Raw genomic sequence first — 23,811 nt, forward strand, 5'->3', positions numbered from 1 at the left:
TCTTGTTACACCCGGTATTTAAGGTTTATTTCTAGGCCAACCAGTTTTTCTTACTGGCAGTGCCTCAGTTATCACACACACTCTTACAGGGTGTAGATTTATTTTTAAACCCCACAATTTTAGCAAACCTTTCAAGAATGTTTTACACAGTGATATCAGAGAATCAGTTATTCAGACTGTTTTTAGGTGGATTTTCCCTCCTCCATTTCCTTGGTTATTAAAGAAAACAGCAAAGTTTGGATCAGACCTTCAGCTGTCCAGTCCAAAATCCATTTTTAACTGCACGGCATCAAATTGACATATGACGTGACATGATGTAACATAACATAAAACAGCACTACTCTGCATAGCACATTAGAAATTAAAAATAAATATTTCCTTTGGATCCCATTGGTACTATCAATTTTACTTGCACATCTCTAAATTATGTTTGTTCCTCTCATGTCTTGCCTCTTAGTCACTTGCTTAGGTGAAGAACCAGCCTCCTCCTCCTCCCAGTAGGTTGGTTAAAAACATGTATAACATGTCCACATTCTTGGATTTAGAAAGAGAGATCAAAATCTGATCTTTCCTCTAGAATCTTCACTGATGTTTGGCTGATGTTTTTTCATAAAAGTTTTAGTAAAAGTTGTCATTAAATTTAAGAAAAAATTAAAGCTGGAATAGTTGAAGTACTGTCTGAGCTTGTAATAACGTGTATCTTAATACTCATCATGCAGATACTTAGATGTATACATAAGGAAATCAGAAACATGTTAGTATGATTTAGTAATGGGTAAAGTCAGATGGTCTCCATACAAAATCTATAGATTATTTTTCCTATTGTTAAAAATGATGTTATTAATTAAAATCCATGTAGTTCCTGCCAATTTATGGAGAATCAATTAATTGTTTAATGAACTTTGGAAAGCAGATATTGACGTCCTCATTGGTATAAGTGAAGAAAAGAAAACTCACAGAAGTGCACATTTTTAAAAGCACTCTTTTGCCTAAATGGCTTGGTTTTCAGGGACCTGCCTGAAGTCTATCAGGCCTGTTTTCTGGAGATGTTGATCAAATATGGACCATTTTGATTTCTGATGGAGTTTTCAATATGATGTCCTTGAGAAATTGAAACTTTTGGTCCCTAGTTGCCAGACACTCCAGTAAAGAGGAGTAATAATGATGCCAAGATGAGTTACTGGCATAGCTAAAGAAGCATGCGTGTGGCCCATTAGGGGTAGAGCACAAATCACCCAGGCATCAGCACTGTGATGGCTCTGCACCATGCAGTGAGGAGAAAGTGAGATTAGGCTTTAGGAAGACATTTGTTGTAGAAGGGGCAGACCAAAACTGCAGCAGGTTGCCAGAGGTGGCTATGGAGCTGCTGTTACTACTGCTCTTTATGGACAGATTAGATAAACATCTATCAGGAATAATATAGGTGCAGGTGATTCTTCATTGCAGCTGGAGAAAAAAAAAGGTAATGTCTCATGGGGCCTCCTTCAGCTCCATTTTCTGTGTCTCCATGTAGGTTTCCTTGGGTGCTCTTTACAGCTAGAAAAACACCAGAAAGTTTAGTTACTTTAGCATAGCACTCTGCTAAGGCTGAAAAAACTCTGTTGGGAAAGGTGTATTTTGTAGTTAGAGCTGTACTGCACTCCATGGGAGGAATTCCCTTCCCCTTCTCCAAAACATTTATGTCTACTTCTTTTTTGTAGATTTGAATTTGGCTTTTTTTAAGCTGATTTTTCAAGCAAGCCATTTTTAATTAAACAGACATCATCTTTCAAAAGCAGCCTTAGCCCATGGGTATACAGCTGGCAATAGCAGTGTGCATTTCTCTGCCTTGAGACTCCTTCTTCCAGGAATACCAGCAATGTGGTTAGAACCTATTGTTATACCAGAAGACTGCAAGGCAAATATGTTTGCTGCTATCTTTGGTTGTGAGGCAATTCAATCAGTTGCTGGGTAGCTGCTGGGTAACTCAGCATCGTTGCTATGAATATGGAAATGTTCTGTCTTTGGGCTGTGAGTTCTCTGTCCAGTGTATAGCTTCAAACATCCATAAGAGATCTTCAATGATTGGTAGAGACACCATGCTCTTTGGCAGTCATTGCATCATGTTAGTCATGTACTACTGACTTTTAGTTGGTATGTGATATCAATAACTTTGACAAGTCAGTTGTGTATAAACAACATATACAATAGCTTGTAACACTGAAAAAAGATGCTGGTTCTACAGGTATTTTGGAGAAAAAACATGTAAACACATCTAGTTTATAAATGTACAATATTTGTAAGTGTATACATATAAAATACGAACTGACCCAGCTCCTGCTAAAATGATCTGATGTTTTTTATTTCAGGGAGTCACTGAAATTTGAAAAAGTTCACAGGTGTTGTAATAATCTAAACTGTACGTTGTGTTTAAGGGACAAAGTTGCAGCTTAGCCTTCCTATGCTGCCCCAGGGATGAACTGGCCTTTGTTACCAGCCACTTTGGGGAAGACTTCTAAAGCAATAAAGCTTTTGTTTTTCAAAGATATATTTAATCTCTGTGGGCACCAGTCAAAATCTACCCTGTAGAGCAGGTAGATTAGGTGAGAGCAGCATCTCTAAGTTCTTATAACTGCTTTTTTCCACCTTTGATTGATATGGCACTTTTGTTTCTCACTCACCTGCAGAGCCTGGAGTTTGCACTGTATTTGGAGATCCTCACTACAACACTTTTGATGGACGGACATTTAACTTTCAGGGAACATGTCAGTACGTTTTGACGAAAGACTGCTCCTCCTCTGCCTCACCCTTTCAGGTGCTGGTAAAAAACGATGCCCGTCGGACCCGTTCTTTCTCCTGGACAAAGTCAGTGGACCTTGTGTTGGGCAGAAGCACAATCAGCCTCCAGCAGCACCTCACAGTGAAGTGGAATGGGACCCGAATTTCACTGCCTTGCGAGACACCGCAATTTCACATCGATTTGGATGGTTATTTGCTGAAAGTGACAACCAAAGCAGGTAAGACAAGTATGTGTGTGTCTGTGTATGTGTTTGTGTGTGTGTCTTCTTTCTCTCTGAAAAACTTCTGAAGTTCAGCATGAACAGTAATCAGTAAAAAAACATGATAGCAGTAATAAATAGCATTATAACTCTTTAGAGATCAGAGAAACCCACAGTGCTTTCAAAATTCCCACAGCCCACAAGCAGACAGAAATCCCAGCTATGAGTTTGAAGCCTGGAGGATATTGCTTGGCTGTGTTTCATTCTGCAGCTGATAATTAGCTGCCCAAACAGACAAATGTGCTATGACTTTCACTTCCAGTAACTTAAAAGTGGCTTATGGAGAGTATGGTGGGTTGACCCTGGCTGGACATCAACTAAACATGCCCATGCCCACCAAAGCCACTGTATCACTTTCTTCCTCACCTGGACAGGAAGGAGAAAATATAGTGGAAGACTTGTGGTTCAAGATATGGACTGGTAGATATCACTCAGCAATTACCACTGTGAGAAAAAATAGACTCCATTTCGGGAAATTAGTTTAATTTATTGCCAATAATATTAGGGTAGGATAATGAGAAATGAAGTAAAATCTTCAAAAAGCCTCCACGCTCCAAATCCTCTTCTTCACAAACTTAACTTTACTCCTGATTCTCTCTACCTCCTCCTGCCCTGAGTGCTGTAGGGGGATTGGGAATGGGATTTGCAGTCAGTCCATCACACATACTGTATCTACCACTTCTTCCTCCTCACACTTATTTGTTGCTCCAGCATGGAGAGTCCCTTCCACAGGAGAGTTCTCTGCAAACTTCTCCAGTGTTTGTCCCTCCCATGGGCTGCATTTCTTCACAAACTTCAAAAATGCAGGTCCCTTCTACAGGGTGCAGCCCTCCAGGAACAGACTCCAATGTGGATTCCCCATGAGGTCACAAGTCCTGCTAGCAAATATGCTCTAGGGTGGGCTCCTCTCTTCATGGCTTCCCATGGGGTCACAGTCTCCTGACATCCATCTGCTCCAGTGTGAGGTTATCCAGGGGCTGCAGGTGGATATCTACTCCAGCATGGAGCTCCATGGGCTGCAGGAGGGCAGCCTTGTCTCACCATGGTCTGCACCCTGGGCTGCCTCAGTACCTCCTCTCCCTCCCTTTTTGCTGACTGCAGAATTGTTGACTGCAGAATTGTTGATCTTATACTCTCCCTCCTCTTTCTGACTGCAGTTGCACAGGGCTTTTCTCCCCCTTCTTAAATATGTTATCCCGGAGGTGCTGCCACTGTTGCCAAGGCTGAGCCTATCTTGGAGCCAGCTGGAATTGGTCCATCTCAGAGACAGCTGCAATTGGCTGTGTCGGACATGGGGGAAGTTTCTGGCAGCCTCTCACAGAAGCCACCCCTGTAGCCTTCTCCTTCCAAAATCTTACCATAAAAACTCAATACATGGTATCATTTGATACAGATAAGAACAGAGAAAATATCAGTTCTTAAACATAAAATTAATGTTTTTCAGAGTTGCAGCAATGTATCTTGCAGTTAAGGTGATCAATTATATATTCATAGTTATAGATGGCTGGAATGAGTTTAAGTTGTAAAATTACGGAAATATTTCACTGTCCAGCAAAATGGAGGCACTGGTTTGAAAAGCAAGGCCTAATTTACTGTTCAGTGCCATCTTATTTGGCTTGCTTTATGCCCAAGTAAGAAGTTGTCTGCAAGGAACAAACACCACAAGCAAGAGGAAATGAGAAACTTTATAGAATTTTTTCACCAGGAGAAAAAAAGTTGGAGAAATTTCTGTTTCAGAAGGATTTAAAAAAATATATGCTTTCCCAGTGTAAGGTGAAAAAAGAGAGGGAGGAAGTAATACAAAATAAGCAAAACTGCTGCACTAGAAGTAAAATTTCTACCTTATTTCTAGAAAAGGGGAAGGAAAGTAGCATTCTCTCAGGTTTTTTGAGTCTTAGAAAATGCATTAATTGTCAAAATGCTAAATTGTCAAAATGCTAAAAAGTAAGAGGACTTACTTTTGTTTTGATAAACTGTTCTCAAACTATAGTGTCTTTGCGTAGATAAATACTGAGGGGGAGTTGAAAACTTTCTCATTAGCATGTGTTAGGTACTACTGTAGTCCTGAGAGACTTCTCTTACACAGTGAAGTACTGTTTCAGTGAGGATACTGTTTACTGTTAATTCAATTAAATGCCATGTGAAAGCAGTGAAACCAGTCTTTCTTATGGAGTGATACAGTCACAGGCATGACACACAGTCATACTCATTATCTAGCATAATTTTGTTTCGGGGGGACACTAGCACCCGCTGTTGAGCTGAGAATTTAGACACCTGTTCATATTGCCTCTGGAAAAGTGAGTCTGCATAATGTGGATCCCAGCTCTGGGCTCATTCCTCAAAGTGGCAATGCAGATTTTTGTGGCTGTCTGTAAAATGCACACAAGTTGACCATTATTCACAAGTTCTAATTAGAAGCATCTTGAGGGTTTTTCTTTGCAGCCAGCTGAACACCATGAATTCAGGCGATGTGGATTTCATTAGCCAGCCACAGGCCAAGGAAAGGTTTTCAACCGAAGATGAATGACAACTAATCCTGCTGCTATTCCATTTGTCTCTGGTGCAAGCCTAATAAATGACTGCACACATCTTTGTCCATGTGTTGGCAGAGGAAGTGCAAACATGGCATATGACAACATACCAAACAGTGTGTAATCACTGCAAATTATAGCCTAAATAATTCCTCCTCTTAACGGAGCAGGATCAGGTTTCTCTTGCTGAATACAGAATGATGGGCCAAGTCCTACTTTCTTCAGCACATAAGGCCTGAGAAGTAGCAGAATGACCTGGCTCCATTTTGCTGGGAGAGGACAAGCAGCAGAGAGACTGTAGAGAGGAAGAATGTGCTGAGTAGAACTGGTTTAGAGGCAAACATTTTGTTCCAGAAGAAGTTCTCAGTACCTGGGGAAAAAAACTGGAGAAATTTCTGTTTCAGAAGGAAACATGGATTTTTAAAAATATATGCTTTCCCAGTGTAGGGTGAAAAAAGAGAGAGAGGAAGTAATGAAAAATAAGCAAAACTGCTGCACCAGAAGTAAAATTCAAAATAAAATTGGGCTGGGAAATGCAGGGTCTGGTCCTTACAGCTCAGCCAGCATTCCCACGGATTTTGGTTTTCCTTTTGCAGAGCTGGGAATTGAGCCTTAGATAAAACAGACAAGCCCAAAGATTCAGGAAGTCTTGTGGTCCCTGGCTACAGGGCAGTGTGCATGGCAGGGCAGTCTTGGAGTTTCATACCCTGATCATTCAGGCTTCCAGGCAGCCCACCAGGCGAGCTGGCAGGAAACCAGCTTGGAGCTCTGCCGGTGCTGTGTTGGAAGTTCATTGAATACGATATGTCTCCCTGAAGCATTTCAGTTCTGATGAATTGGCATTTTCCAGTGAAAACCTGTTTTGTTGCTAAATTCCTCACCAGCTGTAGCCCTGGATGGCACGCAGCAGCAGTCCTTGTACTCTGCACTGGCAGCTATGGGCGTGCTTGGGGTGTTGAGTCCTTATCCAAATTTGTGTGCTAGAAAGACAAAAGTGTCTTTGGTAGGTAACATGGGGCTGGTGTTACTTACCCATTCCTCTATTGCACAAGCATTTTGTTGTTCTTGTTTCTGCACTATCTTTTGCACAAAGCCATTTTGCTGCATTTTTTCTGTACTACTTTGGCATTAAATGTCTGGGGAAGAGCTGTTTGCGAGTTCTTGAGGATGCCTTTAAACCTCAAGGATGCCATGAAAAATCATGCAGAACAATTGATGAGAGGTCCTATAATGGGCAACTCAGTGTATGATATGCATAAATCCAGAAGGATTTTTTTTAATGGAGTAGAGCAGACAATATGCCAAGTTAAAAAATCAAGTAACAAGTTGGTTGAGCATCCTTCAAAGAGAGGGAGTAATTGGAAAAAATGAAAAAGTAACTCAGAGAATATTCCTTTTCTGCACATCCCCAGATGGGACAGATGTTGCATCCTTTGGCTTCTCATCTCTTGGTTTCTGATTCTTGTCCAAGTGAATGGGAAACTCATTCATTTTGGGTGGGGGGAAGAAAGGGGGGGTGTAGGCACCAAGAAAATCTTCCAAACAGTTTCTGCCTGCCAACGAGACCATTTCAAACACTGGTCTGTAGCATAATCCCATCTGTCGCAGCTCTTACTGGTTTACAGAAACTAACTGGACTTTCTGCTTGTGAACAAACAAAAGGCACACACTGCAGAGTGTGATCAGGCTCCAACAAAATTGTCATGCATGTAGGGGTAATTACCCTTCCTTGTTGCTCCAAAAAGGAATAAGCTCTGTTATGGACAGAAACCTTTAGGCTCTTCATCAAAGCCAGAAATTACCCTTCTATCTGAGCAATTACAGCAGAATGAAGTGTAATTAAGCCATACCAGCTAGAGGAAAGTACATCCATGTGGCAGTTACACAGTGAATCTCTTGAATGAAATCCAGTAATCAAGGCAGGAATCTCTAGATTTAAAAATGTGCATTTTTATATGCTGAGAATAAAAGCGATAATTTCATGTTATTTTTCTTCTGCATACCTGCATTTCTTTTGCAAGTCTACAAAAGCAACATGTAAAAAGTAAATTAACTCAGGGAAAGAGGACATAAATGTTCAGAAAAATTTTCAAGTTAACCTTTCATAATTAATGTATTTTAACTGAAGGTCAGTAAGTTTTGTCTTAAGAAAAAAAAATAGTCTTAAAAGCAAACTTAAGGCAGAATCCTTAGCCAGTCTTTTCTGACTTTGTTTAAAGTAGGGAGCTTCTGAGGGAGCTTCTCTGGGGGAAAAACTTCAACATAGCTTTAAGGCTTTAGTTATTTTCTGAAAAGAACTGTCTGAGAATTTGGATCTTGATGCTTTAAACTTTGAGAAAGTTTATATGATTCTCAAGTCTGAAGAAATCTTGGTTTATAAGTTAATGTCAAGTATTTTCTAAATGCCAGCACGGCAGTATTAATCTTGTGTCTGCAAATCAAGCTGTGTTTTGTTTTGTTCAGTGTTGTCAGAAGCAAAGACCGCTGGATTTTGAATTTGTCCAGCAGTGATAATGTATGAAGCAGCTTAAAAGGCAGCTTTCCCCCTTGCCACTGTGCTGGCCTCATTAACAATTGTAGTCTTGCACAATTTCTCAGTTGGCTGGGTGCAAAGTGCCTTTGGAGGAGGAGACAGTGGCCCCATCCATGCTGGGTTTATGAGGTAATTTGAAACTGATTTCAGGCATAGTTAGCTCAGGATACATTTGTGCTACCATTGCTAAGCTATGGTGTTAAGAAAACAGTGTAATAGACTGCAGTGACTGGTAATGCAGAATTACCTTCACAGTCTTGATGAGTAAATCATTCCCAAAACTCTTGGAGACATGGTGTAACCCACACAAGCACTGGGGCAGGATGTTAAGATGGCACCCTTCTATAGCCATCATTTCCTCTTGAACCTCACCCTGTTCCTCTGCAGCACAGGTAGGAATTGTCATAGGAGACAATGGGATGTGTTGCTGAAGGAAGGATTCCAGCTTTGAACTGAGTCACTGGTATGTTAATTACTTGCATGAGGATAGGGCAGGATTTGGATCACACAGTGACAAGCACTGATTTACCAGGGGAAAGGGTGGTGCTAAGCCAGCCCACACAGCAAATGAAGAAAGCTGGAGCGAAGCCCTGGTCCTGCACCACAGAATGATGCTCTTTGGTATTCTTGGCTAAGCAAGGGAACAGGGTAAAATCTGGATTATCCTGTTGAAAAGCAGGATCTTGTGTTTATCCTTAACCAATGGCTGCTCACAGGTATTTTATGAGAATAAGTTAATATCAGCAAAATGATTTGTGAACTTCAAATGCAGGGTTCCTGCAGATGTGACATAGAAGGATTCAGGAGACAGTGGAAATAGTTACCAGAAAGGCCATTTTTGGGTAGAAGTTAAGAGCAATGTTTCTTGGTGTTGTTTTTATCCCAAATGATATCAAAATGGTTTTCCCTTATGAGCTGCCTATTTACTCCTCAAAGAATGGAATCCATTTCATTTACAGTCGCTAAGGTAAAAACTAGAAGTTTAGTCTCCACCTGATTTCTGGCCCCTCTAGAGTATCTCTGGGAAGAGAAAGACATTCAGAAAGTAGTTTATTTCCTCTGCATTAGACAGTCTGTTGTGATCCAGAGCTGCCTATTTTACTCCATCAAAGGGCCTAGACAGCTGACTTAAAATAGACACCTAGCTTTTAGATGGGTACAGACAGATAAAATGGGTGTCACTCACAAAAAGTAACTCTGATTTTGATGTTCCAGAAGTGCCAAACCTTCCTGTAAAGCAAATTGTAGGAGAGGGCTTACATCCCAGCCACTAGGTGAAGGTTTGATGTTTACCATAATTTCTCAGTTTTGCTAACTTATGCAGACAAAAAGCTGGTAATTAATGCCTTTTGAGTGAACAGTTTGAATCCAATCCAGAATGCTTTCTTACATCAGTTTTGCCATCTGATATATCTTTGTTGTAATCTTTTTAACTCTTTTTATTCCCCCAAAATAAGGTAACTTGTATTGGAAGAGTTGTATTCATCCCAGTGAGCGATCAGTGTCAGCTTTGTAGGCAAGAGTAGGATGTTTCCCATAAGGTTACAGCTGGAGTCTCATGGGTCATGGACATCTTTGTATTACCACTGCCTGTGCAATGGGTAACAATGGTTGAAATTCTAGGCCCCCTGCAAAATCAGCTAGAAATTTACCATAGCAAGTTCAATTTGCAGAATTTTGCGAGAGCCCTCCTTTGATATTGGTATCCTGCCTTGGCTCCATATTTTTTTAGGATAACCCCATTCATTAGCAAGAAAAACAAAAATAAGAAAAGATAGGCAGGCATGTATTGCAATTGACTGTAGTTTAAGAAACACTGCACTTGCCAGAGGCACTTACTGGGAACTATATAGAAATCTAACAGCATTATCAGAACTAAGCCCATGGCTTTATTCAGGGCCCCATTAATGCTGTTTCACAAACATAAGGTGCAGTTTGTTATCCTCAATTTCTTCTTCTCTCTCTCTTTTTTTTTTTTCCTTTGTCTTTTCTTTTTATCAGGCTTGGAAATCTCATGGGATGGAGACAGTTTTGTGGAAGTCATGGCTGCACCTCATCTGAAAGGCAAACTCTGTGGTTTGTGTGGCAATTACAATGGGCACAAGCGAGATGACCTGATTGGGGGGGATGGGAATTTTAAGTTTGATGTGGACGACTTCGCTGAATCCTGGCGCGTGGAGTCGAACGAGTTCTGCAGCCGCCCGCAGAGGAAACCCCTGCCTGAGCTCTGCCATGGGACAGTCAGGGTGAAACTCCGAGCTCATCGGGAGTGCCAGAAGCTCAAAGCCTGGGAGTTCCAGAGCTGTCATTCAACAGTGGATTATACCACCTTTTACCGGTAAGTGTGGCTTGCTGTAAAGAGAGGTACTAAGTGACTGTGTGATGAGAAAAACCAGGTAGGAGGCCCAGTTTCTGTAGCACTTGAACACATGTTGAGATATGTTTGTTAAGAATTAATATACAAGTTTATATTATGTGACATTTTCTGAGTACAGAACCAGAAGATGGTCCTGAGCAAATAGACCTGAGCAGCCAACAGTGAGAAAGGAAGGCAGGCTTGTGACAAGCTAGAGAAAAAGTACTTTTGGAGACTGAAGAAAGAGGGGGAAGAGATGTCAAAACATTTTTGTAAACTCCCTCTGATTTCAAACTCAGTTGTAAAGTTGAGGCTGACTTCAATTGCTATTGCTTGTGGTCCACAGAAGTGTGTCTTCCCAGAAACATTTTGAAAATTACTCTATTAAAGCAAGGATATTAAATATGTCTAATGCCTCTTGGATGGTGTGGTTTGTGGGTTGAGAGTTTGAAAGGGGACCGTTAACAAAAAATTCCATGCATGGCCTGTCCTGCCCTGGGAGAAAAGAAAGACAGATGAGGATCTAGAATCCTTGTCTGAGTGAATTATTATAGATTTTTTTTATCTTTAAAATGGTTTAAGTTTAAGCCACAAAGACATATTTTCTGGCCTTTAATTGGCATGAATTTATTTTCCCCTCACTCAGTAAATACAATTGTCTAGTCTTTAGATTGCCTGACATAAAAGGTAAGAGCAAGCTGAGTCACAGTTGTATGGTTGTAGATGAAGCTGCCTGATCTCCGTGCTCCCAGCTTTCCCCACTTGGTCACATTCACTATTTGATTTACTAGGAAAAGTTTTCTAGAATGACTCAATTTCCCTTAGGAATTGCCTTTCCTCTTTTTTTATAATGAGACAGAAAGACGTTTATCTAATCCAGCAGAATACATCTGAGACTGGGAAATGCTAGAAGAAACATACAGCTTGGCTTGTGGTCTGTGTGCCTCAGCACACAGCATTTATTTTGCTGTGGTGTGTCCTGTGCTAGGAGCCTGGCAAAGAGTAAAGATTATATTGTGTGCAGGTTATGACACTTTATCTTTTCCAATGGCTGAAGGCACAACAGAGAGCACTAGAGAAGCTAACACACGCACACAGGTTCTGTTGAATACATTTCAGCAACATTCCCATCTCACTTCCATCGTCCTTTAAAGGTAAGTGGTGACAATGCAAATGGAAAACAGGTGCAGGGAGATTTGTTTAATTTTGCAGTGGATTTTTTGTTCCTTTTTTAAAGTAGCTCGTGATTAATTTAGTGCAATACACTTCCTGACACCAGAGCAGAAAGTGATTTATATTTTGGCTACAACAGTCAAAAAAATTCTACATGGTTGCACTCAAGAATTACCATAGAGCTTTTCTGTTCCTTTAAAATGATATCTAATGTTTGTCCTGGAAAGGCAATGAAATCAAGCAAGTATTTAATTTGTGTCCTTTTGTAGAAAAGTGTATTTTTCCCTCAGGAAACGTTACATTGAAATGACCATCATATTTTGTCAGAAGTAGCTGTTGTTTCCATTTCGATGTTGCTAGCTGTTAAAATGCTCAGCTTCCAACACAGGAATGAAGATAAACTATCATTTATAGCTAAATAATGGTATATAATAGAATGCTGCTTCTTGTTAGAAACTGATAAAGTTGTAGCAAGGAATTTTGTCAATGACCATGGCCATTTTTCATACCAGGAAGTGTCCACAAGGAGGTAATGATTATGGGATACACATTCAAGAAAGATTTGCATTTTTCATTAATTCTGTTCCAATAACTCATTACTGGTGATGTGCTTTTGCAGGAGATTTAGATTTCCATTGAAAGAAATTCAAATTAACACAGCTTTTAACTGAGGTTTTTTTGGAGAAGCATATTTAGTCAATGTTCTCTAATTTCAGGGTAAGTTCAACTAAAATTTTTAAAATTCTGCTTTTTTTAATCTGAGCAGGCTCTTAGCCGTACGAAAAGGGAGGAGGCAGAATGATAGGGTTAGATCCTTTTTTTTTCTCCCAATATCCTCATTGAACTGAATAGCTTCTCAGTTTTTACCCTCCAACATAATTATGGAATTTTTCCTTTTGAAATACTATATTTTCAAGAGTTATCCTTTCTTTGTCCTTTTTGCCTGTATTACTGACATTGCTTCATTTTCATTTTGCTGCTCGGGTAGTGACCTGCTATTAATAAAAATTCTCAAAAATAGAAATAAACTCAGCAGGAACATTAGGAATTAGGGTGTGTTTTCTCCAAATACCAAAAAAGGCAGCGAACAATGCACTGCAAACTTTTGTTTGACATTGTGTTACTGAGGAGATTTGTGTGAAGATATCTCAAATTCATTTAAGTCTCATTCTTTGTACAGCTGTAGTTTCTCCTTTTGTTAGCCATCCAAAAAACATGCAGCATGATTGTCATGGTTGTTAAGTGAAAAGGATATAGCTCATGTTTTAGAGAGTAGAGATCTAGCTGCATGTTGACTCCTGTGCTTGACCTTGAGAGATCTGTGACACCTTAGGTTTTGCATCTTACCCTTAACCCTTTTTTTGTGATGTTGTGACTTTGGTGACTTGTGTTTTCCTGCAAAGCATATGGCAGAAGAAAGTAAAATGTGAGCATGTGAGAAAGGATTTTGAAATTGTTCTGACTGCAGATGAACAAAATTTTACACCACTTTTTAAGTTCTTTGTTTTGTAACTAATGTTACTATTAAAAAAACGATGTTTTTTAAATTGTGGTTTGCTTTGTTTAGTTTGGGGCTGGTATTTTTTGTTTGTCTTTAATGCATTTCTAGTTGTTCAGTACTCATGTGTAATACTCTAAAAATAACCTTTGTGTTCAACTTTTTGGAGGCAAGTTCATTAAGCAGGGAAAATATTTTGAATTTCTAGGAGATTTTGGTAAATCCTGTGTGAAGAAGAGATTAGCAGTTAGGGTCACCACTATTGCCACTTATCTATTTGGTATTTCATTATGGCTAACCTTCCTAGAGTGGTCCTTGAAAAAAAAATAAGGTAAAAGAAAGTTACCAAGGTTACTCAGCATCAAGTTGTAGGCAAGATATTTAAACCATGTATGCAATAAAGCTGTCACTCAAACTCCTGAAACTGCTCTTGAGTATAAGCAGAACTAAAATTAGGTGATACTGTCTCAATATCTTGTGCTGTTGTTAACAGAAAAAGCTCTATCACATTATTGGGAAATATTATGGTACCATTTAAGCTCATGGATGAGGATTTGGGGATCTTGGGGAGCTTGAAAAAGGAGAAGAGGACTTTCTGTTCTCACCAAACTGTACCCCATGGCTGATCTCATTGTGCATCTTTGAGCTGTGCTGTAGCAGGGGCCTGCAGGTGACCCCAGCAGGTGAGGCCAGGGAGCAATGTGATCATGCAAGGCAGGTCACCAGTGTGATCCCATGCCTGCTGTGCTCGGTCATGACTGACACCTCTCAGGAGCCTCCTTGAGAGGAGCAGGCAGCCCCTACCACAGGTCTAGGGACTGCAGTGAGGGAGCCACAGCAATGCTGCTTTATGCAGGGAGAAATGTGGCTGCAGGAGACACTGTAGAGGAAGACACAGGACTCATACCTGAACACCTGCCCTCGTTGGCATCCATGGCTTTCTAGTAGCTTGGTGGGGTCTTTTTCTTTTAAGCAGTTGCATCAATGGATTTGGAACATGACATCGACATGATATCGGTGTATCACCCATCTCTAACACACCTGCACAGCAGCTGAGCTCATAAATGACTGATTAGACAGTGCTTGAGTCTCTCACTACTGCCACAATTTTTGAAAAAATTCAGTATCTGCTGAGTAGATTTCTCTATTTCACATTGGAAAATTTGTGTCCCTAACTTTTAAGAGAAGTCTTTTTATTATTATTATTATTCCTATTATTAATATATATTTTTGCTATTGTTATTATTGTATTTCAGCAGGCAATAGCACTCTGAATAATTAATTACTCTTTTTCTCTTTTGTAATTGTCCTGGGATGTGTTTTTCTCTTAAACACTTTAATCATCAGTAGTTTAGGGCAAGCAATAATTAACATACTAATAGCATCATTTGTTTGAATCTGTTAATCACATGCATTCAATAATTGAAAATCTACTTTATTGCAATTCTTTACTTAAATGTTCTTTGTGATGTGGTGATATTACTTCATCTATAGTTCTGGGTTAATCAGTTAATGAATTTCTGTCTCAGTTAACCTATTTACTTTATGCAGTTAACTGCTGCAGTCTTGCAGTTTTTCTAAAAATTTCCACTTAACTAGAGAAAATACTACTGCTTGGAGTTGAGGCAAAATTTGCAACGTTGTGTAGCCTGTTCTCTGTTATTAAGATTGGCAGTGATGCCATAAAACGGCTGCAGAGAACATGTGAGCATTGCAAAGATGGTTACAAACTGTTTGAAAGATGGGCACCAAAGTTTTGTGGCTTTGAAGCAAAAGGTTTGAAGGTCTTTTTCCCTGTTAGCAATGATGTCCTACAGTAAAATTCATGTGGTTGTGCCCCTATGTTCACTCAGCAGGATGGTACAAAAGGAATGTATGCTGAAGAATGACTTAAGAAAATCCTGTTTCAAGTGTTTAAGGGGTGGATGGAACTGAGATCTCTGGAACCCTCAGTTTACTGCCAAAGTGCAAATTGCAAAATTCTCCCCACAAGGTTTTCAGGTTCTGGCTATGGATTAGGGCACAGCAGTTGCTCTGGCTGAGGCTGGGCTGCTCCAGGACTCCTCTGGAGCTGCTCTACTCCTCTGGAGTGGTGTAAGTGCTGGGCAGCTGTAGCTCTTAGTGCTCACCAGGGTGACTCCTGCCCTGGCTCCTGCTCCTGAACCAGCCTCCACATATGTCTTTCCACTCACCCTGGGGCAGAGCTGGCTGTGTCCCCCTTCAAGACAAAGCCAGTGGTGTTGGCTCAAGAAAGGGACTGATGGCATGAAACTGTGACTGGTCCCCTTACAGACTTGGCACAGAGCAGGGGTTGGCTCTTGCTTCTGCTGGCCCTTGTGCTGAGGAATGGATGTTTCTGTGCCTGTCAGACTATCTGCCTGAAGCTGGCCCTGAGTCTGGGTACTAGCAGCAGTGTAACCACAACAGAGAGGAGCTCAGGATGAAACAATTTATTCAGCTTCTTGGGCAAATTGTCATAGAGCAGCTGCATGGCCCAGGGAACTTCTGGTTAGAAAGGAATTTAAACATATTTGAAACAATTATTGTTTTGGTTTTTTTTTATTTTTAAACAAATCTGCATGAGGATGTGAGTTTTCTATGAATCACAGAATCAAAAAATGAGTAAGGTTGGCGGGGACAAGAGTGGGGTCATCTGGTCCAACCTCCCTGCTCAGGAGGGATCATCCTAGTGTACATGGCACAAAATTGTGTCCAGAGGGTTCTTGAATATGTCCAGTGAGACAGACTCTGCAACCTCTCTGGGCAATCTGTTCCAGTGCTCAGTCACCTGCACAGCAAAGAAGTTCTTCCTCATGTTCAGGTGGAACTTCCTGTCCATCATTTTCTGCCCACTGCCTCTTTTCCTGTTGACTTGCACCACCAAGAAGAGCCTGGAAACGTCCTTTTGGCACCCCACTTTTAGATATTTATACACATTAGTGAGGGTCCCTTTCAGTTGTCTCAAGGCTGAACAGGCCCAATTCCCTCATAAGAAAGACACTCCAGTTCCCTAGTCCTTGTTGCCCCCCCGGACCTGCTCTAGGAGCTCCATATCTCCCTTGTACTCAGGAACCCAGAGCTGGACACAGCACTCCAGATGTGGCCTCACCAGGGCTGAGCAGAAGGCAGGATCACCTCCCTCGACCTGCTGGCAATGTTTTTCCTGATGCACCTCAGGACACCACTGGCCTCCTGGGCCACAAGGGCACACTGCCAGGTCCTTCTTTGCAGAGCTGCTTCCCAGCAGTTTGGCCCCCAGCCTGTGCTGGTACATGGGGTTATTCCTCTCCAGGTGCAGGACCCTGCATTTGCCTTTGTTGAACTTGAGACACTTCCTCTCTGCCCATCTCTCCAACCTGTTGTTGAGGTCTTTCAAAGGGCTGCGCAGCAATCTGGTAGTAGATGCGTAGGCACTGGGAGAGGCAGTGTGTCCCCAACCCTTGCAAGAGCTCTGGTGCTTGGGAACCAGTTCTTCATGCCTATCTGTCTGGGCTGCTTACTGCCTTTCCTTTATGCCTCTATATGAATTGACATTATCCCTCAAACCACTCAATGCCAACTTGTGCATTTTATGTAAGGCTGTGATGAACTGCTTGAAATATAGGTAAGAGGCACCATGACTTAGACTGCTGGTGGCTGGCAATGAGAGAAAATGGACTTCATTGTGTCTGATGCATTTTGGGATTTCTAGGAGCAAGCATCAAACTGCCCTGCCTATATGCTAATGGTAAGGGTACTGCAAAACTACTGCATATATGTAAAATCACCACTCTTTTAAGCCCCCTCCTTGAAGTATTTTTCATCTGATATATCCAAAAGTGAGTGAGTTCGAGCTCCCTGAAAAATACTGTTTAGATGTAAAGATTAGAAGTTTGGATTTGGACAAATGGGTTGAGTGGTCAGAAAAGATAAATCTGAGCTCAATTCTCTGCAGATCATGATTCCTCTTCATCTTTCCTCACACCCCTGACCCTGGTGGGGTATTTTTCATGTAACCAAGTCCCATCCACTTGTGTTGGTTTAGAAAAGTACCTCAGGAATTTGGGGCTAGAAAACATTCTTCTCTTTGTATCAGTGGTTATTACAGCTGTAAAACATCGAAGCAGTGCCAGAGGATTCACAGATGTCTCCTTTCCTGTTGAGGTATTGGGATTCAGTGGGGGGAAGGGATTAGGATGGAGAGGGCTCCAAAATCTGACAAAACAGTGGTGTTGGATAGACACCATTCACCTGGGACTGTCCATAGCTTGCTTCCAGCTGAGGAGAGCATGGTTCCCCTTGTACTTCCCTATATGGAAATTTAATTTTTTTTTTTTTAACAAGGAGAGATCTGTTATAGGAAACCAGATGAAGCAGCATACTACTATGTGATTAAACCCCTGCAAGTTTCCTTTCCTTCAAAGGATGGCATTTCTGGAATGTATTTGTTTTGCTTATGTAGTTACATGATCACAACCCTACCTGTCCTTTTACACTGAATGAAATGTTATTTCCTACTTCTTGTAAGTGCATTATGAGGCTTCATTTCTCACTTTTCCAGGAAAGAACTTCCTTTGTCATTATCATGAATGGAGGTATATAGAGAATTATGATGAAAACCTGCTTCTGCCTAGTAAAACATCATTTCTTTCTGGTTTATTACCAGGCTCAATGAAATTCAAGTCAGGTGTTTCATAACCGATTGCTGTCTTCCTCATTGTCCATTGTCTGACAGATGTGAGACTCTGCATGTGAAGCTGTAAGGTCAGTTTGACTGAGACAGAAATGATCCTGCAGGATGGTAGGCACTATGGAGTAGGGAGGAGGCGGGGAGACATCTAACAGAAAAGCAGGGTATGCCCAATACCCTTATCATTTGTCAATATGGACTGCATTCTTAGAGCTTGTTGTTCCTGGATTATTTTAATAGAGGTTTGGTAGTTTGGTGTTGTTTTTATTTTCTACTGTGCCTTGATGTCATGAGGTACAATTCTGATTTATTGAAATCAATGGGAATTTTGCTATATTTGGGTGACAGGTTTTCATCCTTTTGAATTTTCCTGTTCCAGGAAGCTGTATTACAGTAATCTTTGCATCAGTTAGTAATCCTTGTTTTGTCTTCCCACCAATTGCTGTACCACAGATAATTTCAGAAAGCTTCAGCTAGTTGTTTCATTAGCATTCTTTACTGGGGTAGACAAAAGAAAACACATTCAAATCTGGACACCCATATCCTGTTTGCTGATCTCTTTTTTCCTAGGGGAAAACTAAAGGGTGACTTTCCAAGGCAAAAAACCTAATATGTCTGGACACAGGCAACTGAGAGGTCTGTTCTGTGTTTTGCTGACTAGAATTCACTCGTGGTTTTTTTTTCTTTTCTGTAAGGAACTTGTAGAAGGAACCTGCAATGATAGGTCTGCTGTCTCTCACATTTTTCAAAGCTTGTTTGATAGGCTTTAAAACATGCTCTAGGAATAATTTTTTTAATCTAGAATTCACCATCATAAATATTACAGCTACACTATTCAAATGCCACTATTTCACAGTGAGCATGAACATGCTGTAGGACTGCCATGGTGAGATACAAGTCCATCCTTGTTGCAGACACTAATAAATAGTTTTTGAAAGAGCCATTTTCTATTCTGGAAAGGACCACTGATGTTTCAGTATTATAATAAAATGCATGATGTTTAAAGAGGAGAGAAGGTGTGGAGAGGAACTGGTAAAAAAGCAGAGAAATAGCCTCCCTTTTAGGAATATTTTAAAAAGATACCGCCTGCCAGTTGGTAAAACTTAATCCATTGCCAAAGAAAAAATACCTGCTACTCTGCAGTATTTCTTTTTAGCTGCAAAAAGAAATCCTGTTTTTGGAGAGATGCTATTTGGAAAAGTTTTAAGCATCGTCAGGGGAAACCACCATGTCTCTGTCAGGTACCACAGATTTTTAACTACAGCTACTACAAAATCCAAGATCTCCATTCAATCTCATTTTAATTAACCTCTACGACAAGTTCTCAGCAGGGCTTTCATTGCAAATTTGTTTTAATTTAATTTTAGCTTTTTATGTTTTAAGCTTTATTGCAGTATTGACTTTAAATAAAATGCAGAGATGCTTAGCTGATGGCAATATGTCTATTTCTATACATAAAAAATTCAAGAAACCAACCCATCAGATCTCATATTCTGCCTTAAGGAGAGGTCAGTAAGTGTTGCAACGGAGAACAAACCCACCCATATGGTAGCTGGCCAACTGTACCATGTCATAAATGGAGGAGAAATCCTTTCAGGCCCCTGAGATGATCAGTTTACATCTCCATAACATGACATTTTAATTACCTTTCCTTTAGCATGCATAACTGCAAAACTGCTATATTTCAGTCCCTATTTTAAGCCACCTGCAGTATATCCTACCTAATTAGACACACAGCAAAGATGAGCAAGGGTGTTTGTAAGCAGGCAAATGAGATGAATTTGTGGGAAATGTTTTAAAAATAAGCTTAACCAAATCCTCCTGTTATTCTTATGAGTTCATTTATGTTTCTGGCAGGATAACCAGACAAAGCAGGACGTGAGCTGTGACCACTACAAAAAAAATTCTGTATAAAGCTTGCCTTAGGAAGGTTTTGACAGCTCCAAGGAGCTTATCAAGCTTGCTCTCCCTCTATTTTGGAGAGCTGACTTGCTGCACATGAGGGGTCCATTCTAGAGACATTTTATGGGTTAGATTTAACTAAAAGCTTTCTTGTGGGTGTTTTTAATAGTTGCAGATTTTTCTTTCAGCTTTGCTGTCTTGTTTTCTCAATCTCACAGGGCATCCAAAAAATCTGGGATGTTCCCAGGCTTTGAGATCTCTCTGGACCTCTGCATTATGTCAGCTTTTAAGTAGCTGTCTGTGGTATAAAGCAGCAATCCGGGGTATAGGCAAATCTCCTTCTTTCCTGTCTGTCCCCATAAGGGCTTGCTGTACTGAGAGGTGTGTGAAGATCCCATACTCCACGTTTGCTCTCTCAAGTACAAACTACTAGTGTGTAAAGCAATTATCTTCTAATTATTCAAGCCTCATTTTTCTATCATTCTTCACAGCACATGAAGGAATCAGCACTTGGCAGGACTTGTGATTTACACAGTGCCTCAAACAAACACAGCACAATCCATTTTGGGGTCCTCTCCCTTTGCTATTCAACCTGCAAAATGTTTGTACCCTGGCAGCGAGCTCTGAGAGCAAGAGCAGATTGAGCACCAGGCGCCAGCAGTGAGATGAGAGACAGATGCAGCCCTTGATTAACTGTGAGCACACAGGTCCTACATATGTGGCAGGGCAAGTTCTGGTGAGGACCTGGGACATGACCACAAAAGGTCATGACCCCCCACGGCAAGTTTTAGCACCTAAGGTTTATTGTACCCTCAGGCATTGCAGCACCAAAGCAAAGAGCAGACTCAATGGGAGCAGGCAAGAATGGTGTCACAGGTACTTCTGTGTATTTGTCCATCTTAAATGTTTGCCACTACAATCCCTAATCTTGGGTAATGTGTGGGTGTGTGTGTTGGGTTCACCCACTCTTAAACTATTGAGATGCCTATTGGAAACACACATGTGGCTGTGCTCCTATAATTAACTCTCTCTGGTGGATGTGTCAGAGCAGACACAGACTTTGCCAGTGTCATCCTGGAGCAGGGGTAGAACTAAAATGCCACTGCATCCAAAATACACTATGACGAGTACCTTCCTCACCCAAAGGGAGCAGTAGGGTTATATTTAACGCGAAATAGAGGGATGTGCATATATGAGAGCAGGTGCTGTGAGTTCATCTCTTCATCATGATGGAGTATGAGGGGGTTAAAGTCTGTGACTCCTGCACTTAAGCCAGTTGAAATTAAAATTGTTGGTGAATGTGCTGGGAATACTGAAGGGAGTTGGAGCCATATGTTTTCTTGCATTCTGGGGTATTTCTACAACTAACATTCTGTTTACATAATATTCCTGAAACATAAAAGCTAAAATAAATCTAGCATGTGAAAATTAATAACAAGTAATTTCTCTTATGATAACTCCAGAGGAAGCTGTTGTAAGTGTTAAGGTATTCAGACAGCTGATTTTTGTACATCAGCTCTCAAATGAGGTATGTAGTTTACAGAGAGTGAGTGCTTAAGGTTATGTAGCCTATGAGTACGTGAAGTGAGAGCTTGTTCAGAATGGTGGATACCATGGCAGCAAAGAAAAAGATTACAAAGTTCTTTTCCTAAGTGCTCCTTCTTAGCACTTTACATTTTCAAATCACAGTGTAAACATTTAATTCTCACTGTACCCTGGTTTGAAGTTGTTGAAATGAAGAAAGACTTCTTTGCTGTGCAGGAAGCCAAGAGCAGAGTTGAGATTAAAACGTGAAAATGCCTGGTTCCTGGCCTCAAGCTCAAGTCCTTCTGATGGGATTTAAGAGGTTTCACATGCATAAAAAGTGTATTGTCTTATTCTTGTCAAAGCAAAAATTCTCAAACTTTCTGAAAAAAGCATTGCTAGTTTTTTTTAATACACTAAATCTTCTCTGCTCTTTTAAGGCCCAGTAGAGATGACAACCTCATTAATATTCCATTTAGCAATGTGTCTTTGGCAAGTAAGAACCTTAAAATAAGTCAAAATCTAGTAATGAATTGAGGCTTGGGCTATAAAACACTTGCAGTTGGAGCAGGAGGAGACAATATGCAAGAAAACCCCCACTGAACTTTGTGTTCAGATATCAAAGATTTGGCTGAGGTTTGAAAACCCATTTTTGTTGTTCTGCTCATCAGTCTGTCTACATGTTTTTTCTCTGTTGTGTTAAGTTTTCATCCCATTGTTCATGAAAAAGAATTTCCATACTCCTTGGAGTATGGCAAGGTGATGACATAGATTATAGATATCCTTGTTGTCCTCAAAGGATGATGTAAACTTTCAGTAATTTTAGGATTTGCTGTGGTTATAGAAAACATTGTCAAAAACATCTTATGGACTGGTTGGCATGAAGGAATACCCTTCCTGGCCTTGTGTCTGAAGGCAGAGACTATGTGCTGACAGTATAAAGATCACCAATATATCACTAGAAAGGGTTGAATGTTGTTTGGTAATCAGAGAAGAACTTAAACAGATCCCACAAAAAAGTGCCTATTTTATCTGCCATTGAGCTTGTTAATATGATGTCAGGTTCTATATGTTAATTTGGCTGTGTTTTGTCATCATCTGAAAAATGTAGTTCCCACTATTTGCATCACAGTTCCTCACTTTACAGAAGGCCCAAATCTTCACTGTAACCATTAGCAGTAAAGATCTGACTTCAAAATATCCACTAGCCCAAAATCAAAATACACTACACAGGCATTTCAGCCCATTTGTAAGGGATATTTGGTTCATATTCCATCTCTCCTTTAACTCACCTGCTCTGATTTCCAGATCATTTGTCTCTTTGGTTAGTTTGATCTCTACAGTCATTTCAAACTGGTATCTGCCGATACCCTGCAGATGCAGAATGCCATTTACAGGCATCTGTGAGCTGTGTACTCTGCACAGCTGGGTGAGATCACACCAAACATAGTGGCAGAGAGAAACCAAAGGAACAAATTTTTCTGGCAGAGTGTACTCTCATGAGCCTGTGCTTTCTCCCAAGATGTCTAGACTGCTGCCTTGACATAATCTATTCCATAGCCATAGTCCGTATTATGTGGTAGCCAGTGATATCCCTGGCCAGGATTCCCATCTGGCTTTTGAGGCAAGGAATTCACACTGCATGGTTCTTTTTATCAGCTGCATGCAAACAGTGCACTGTAGCCCCAAGAATTTTCTTTACCTGCATCCTTTATTTCTCTTTGTCGCTCAGTGCTGTTCATATTTCTTTACAAATGATAAAGGAACACTTTTTAGTTATGGAATACTACAGGGATTTTTGTCAACTTTCTCCATCTATAGAAATTATAATTTTATATGGGCAGAGGATATTTAACTGTGGTACTGGAAGTAATAACACAAAAAGATGCTATTTATTTTCTTCACTGTCCTTGCAACAGATGGGGGCTACATTCAAAGCTATGCCAGGGTTTAAAATGTAAATGCTCAGAGAATTGTTGGTGAAATATGTTTTAGTTCCATAACTGTGATGGGAATGATCGACAGTGGTCTGTGCAGAATGTTTAAAAGCTTTTCCATATGACTAGGAAGTCAAGAGTTGATAAATTTCCTCAGTGTTTCTAATTAAAACCCAGAAGAAGATATTAAACATTTACTGGTTTCTATGTTGCGGTCAATATTAAGATTTTTTGACTTGAGGACCAATATTGACTGGGGGGGAAACTAGGCCTGATTTTTCTCTTAAGACCTTCTAAATCTGGATGGTGACTGAAAGCAGAAGGTTGCATGGTTTAGACATCCAATAGCAACTTGTTTCAAGGATAAGAACTTCTTTGCCTTTCTGAAAGATTCCAAAGTTTTTTCTAATGTTTTTTACAGTGCTTTAGGAAAAGTGGTATTGCAGTAATGCTTTTAGGAGCCTTTCATTTGTGGAAATACCCCTTTGACATACAGTTGTTGGAGTTATGTGGAGTGCATGAAAATGCTGGATTGGCAGCCTGAGGGAGGGAGTTTTGTGTGTTGGGTTGGTAGAGTGTTGTGTGGGTGCAGTATGAACAAGAGCAACAGAAGTTTCTTGTGGTCTCTTACTGTTATGTTTCCAGCTCAG

At 40.5% G+C, this 23,811-nt stretch overlaps 1 protein-coding gene across 5 annotated transcripts in view; it reads left to right on the plus strand.

Annotated features, from left to right (window-relative positions):
* BMPER (BMP binding endothelial regulator) overlaps positions 1–23,811 on the plus strand; it is a 147,958-nt gene that overhangs the window by 91,734 nt on the left and 32,413 nt on the right. For all 5 annotated transcript variants that reach the window (XM_077178303.1, XM_077178318.1, XM_054629502.2 and 2 more), the window contains 2 exons: positions 2,667–2,996; positions 10,104–10,440. In XM_077178303.1, coding sequence (XP_077034418.1) covers positions 2,667–2,996; positions 10,104–10,440 — 667 coding nt within the window. The remainder of the gene's footprint in view (positions 1–2,666; positions 2,997–10,103; positions 10,441–23,811) is intronic.

This window comes from Agelaius phoeniceus, chromosome 1 (genome assembly GCF_051311805.1).
Source record: "Agelaius phoeniceus isolate bAgePho1 chromosome 1, bAgePho1.hap1, whole genome shotgun sequence".
Lineage (NCBI taxonomy): Eukaryota > Metazoa > Chordata > Aves > Passeriformes > Icteridae > Agelaius > Agelaius phoeniceus.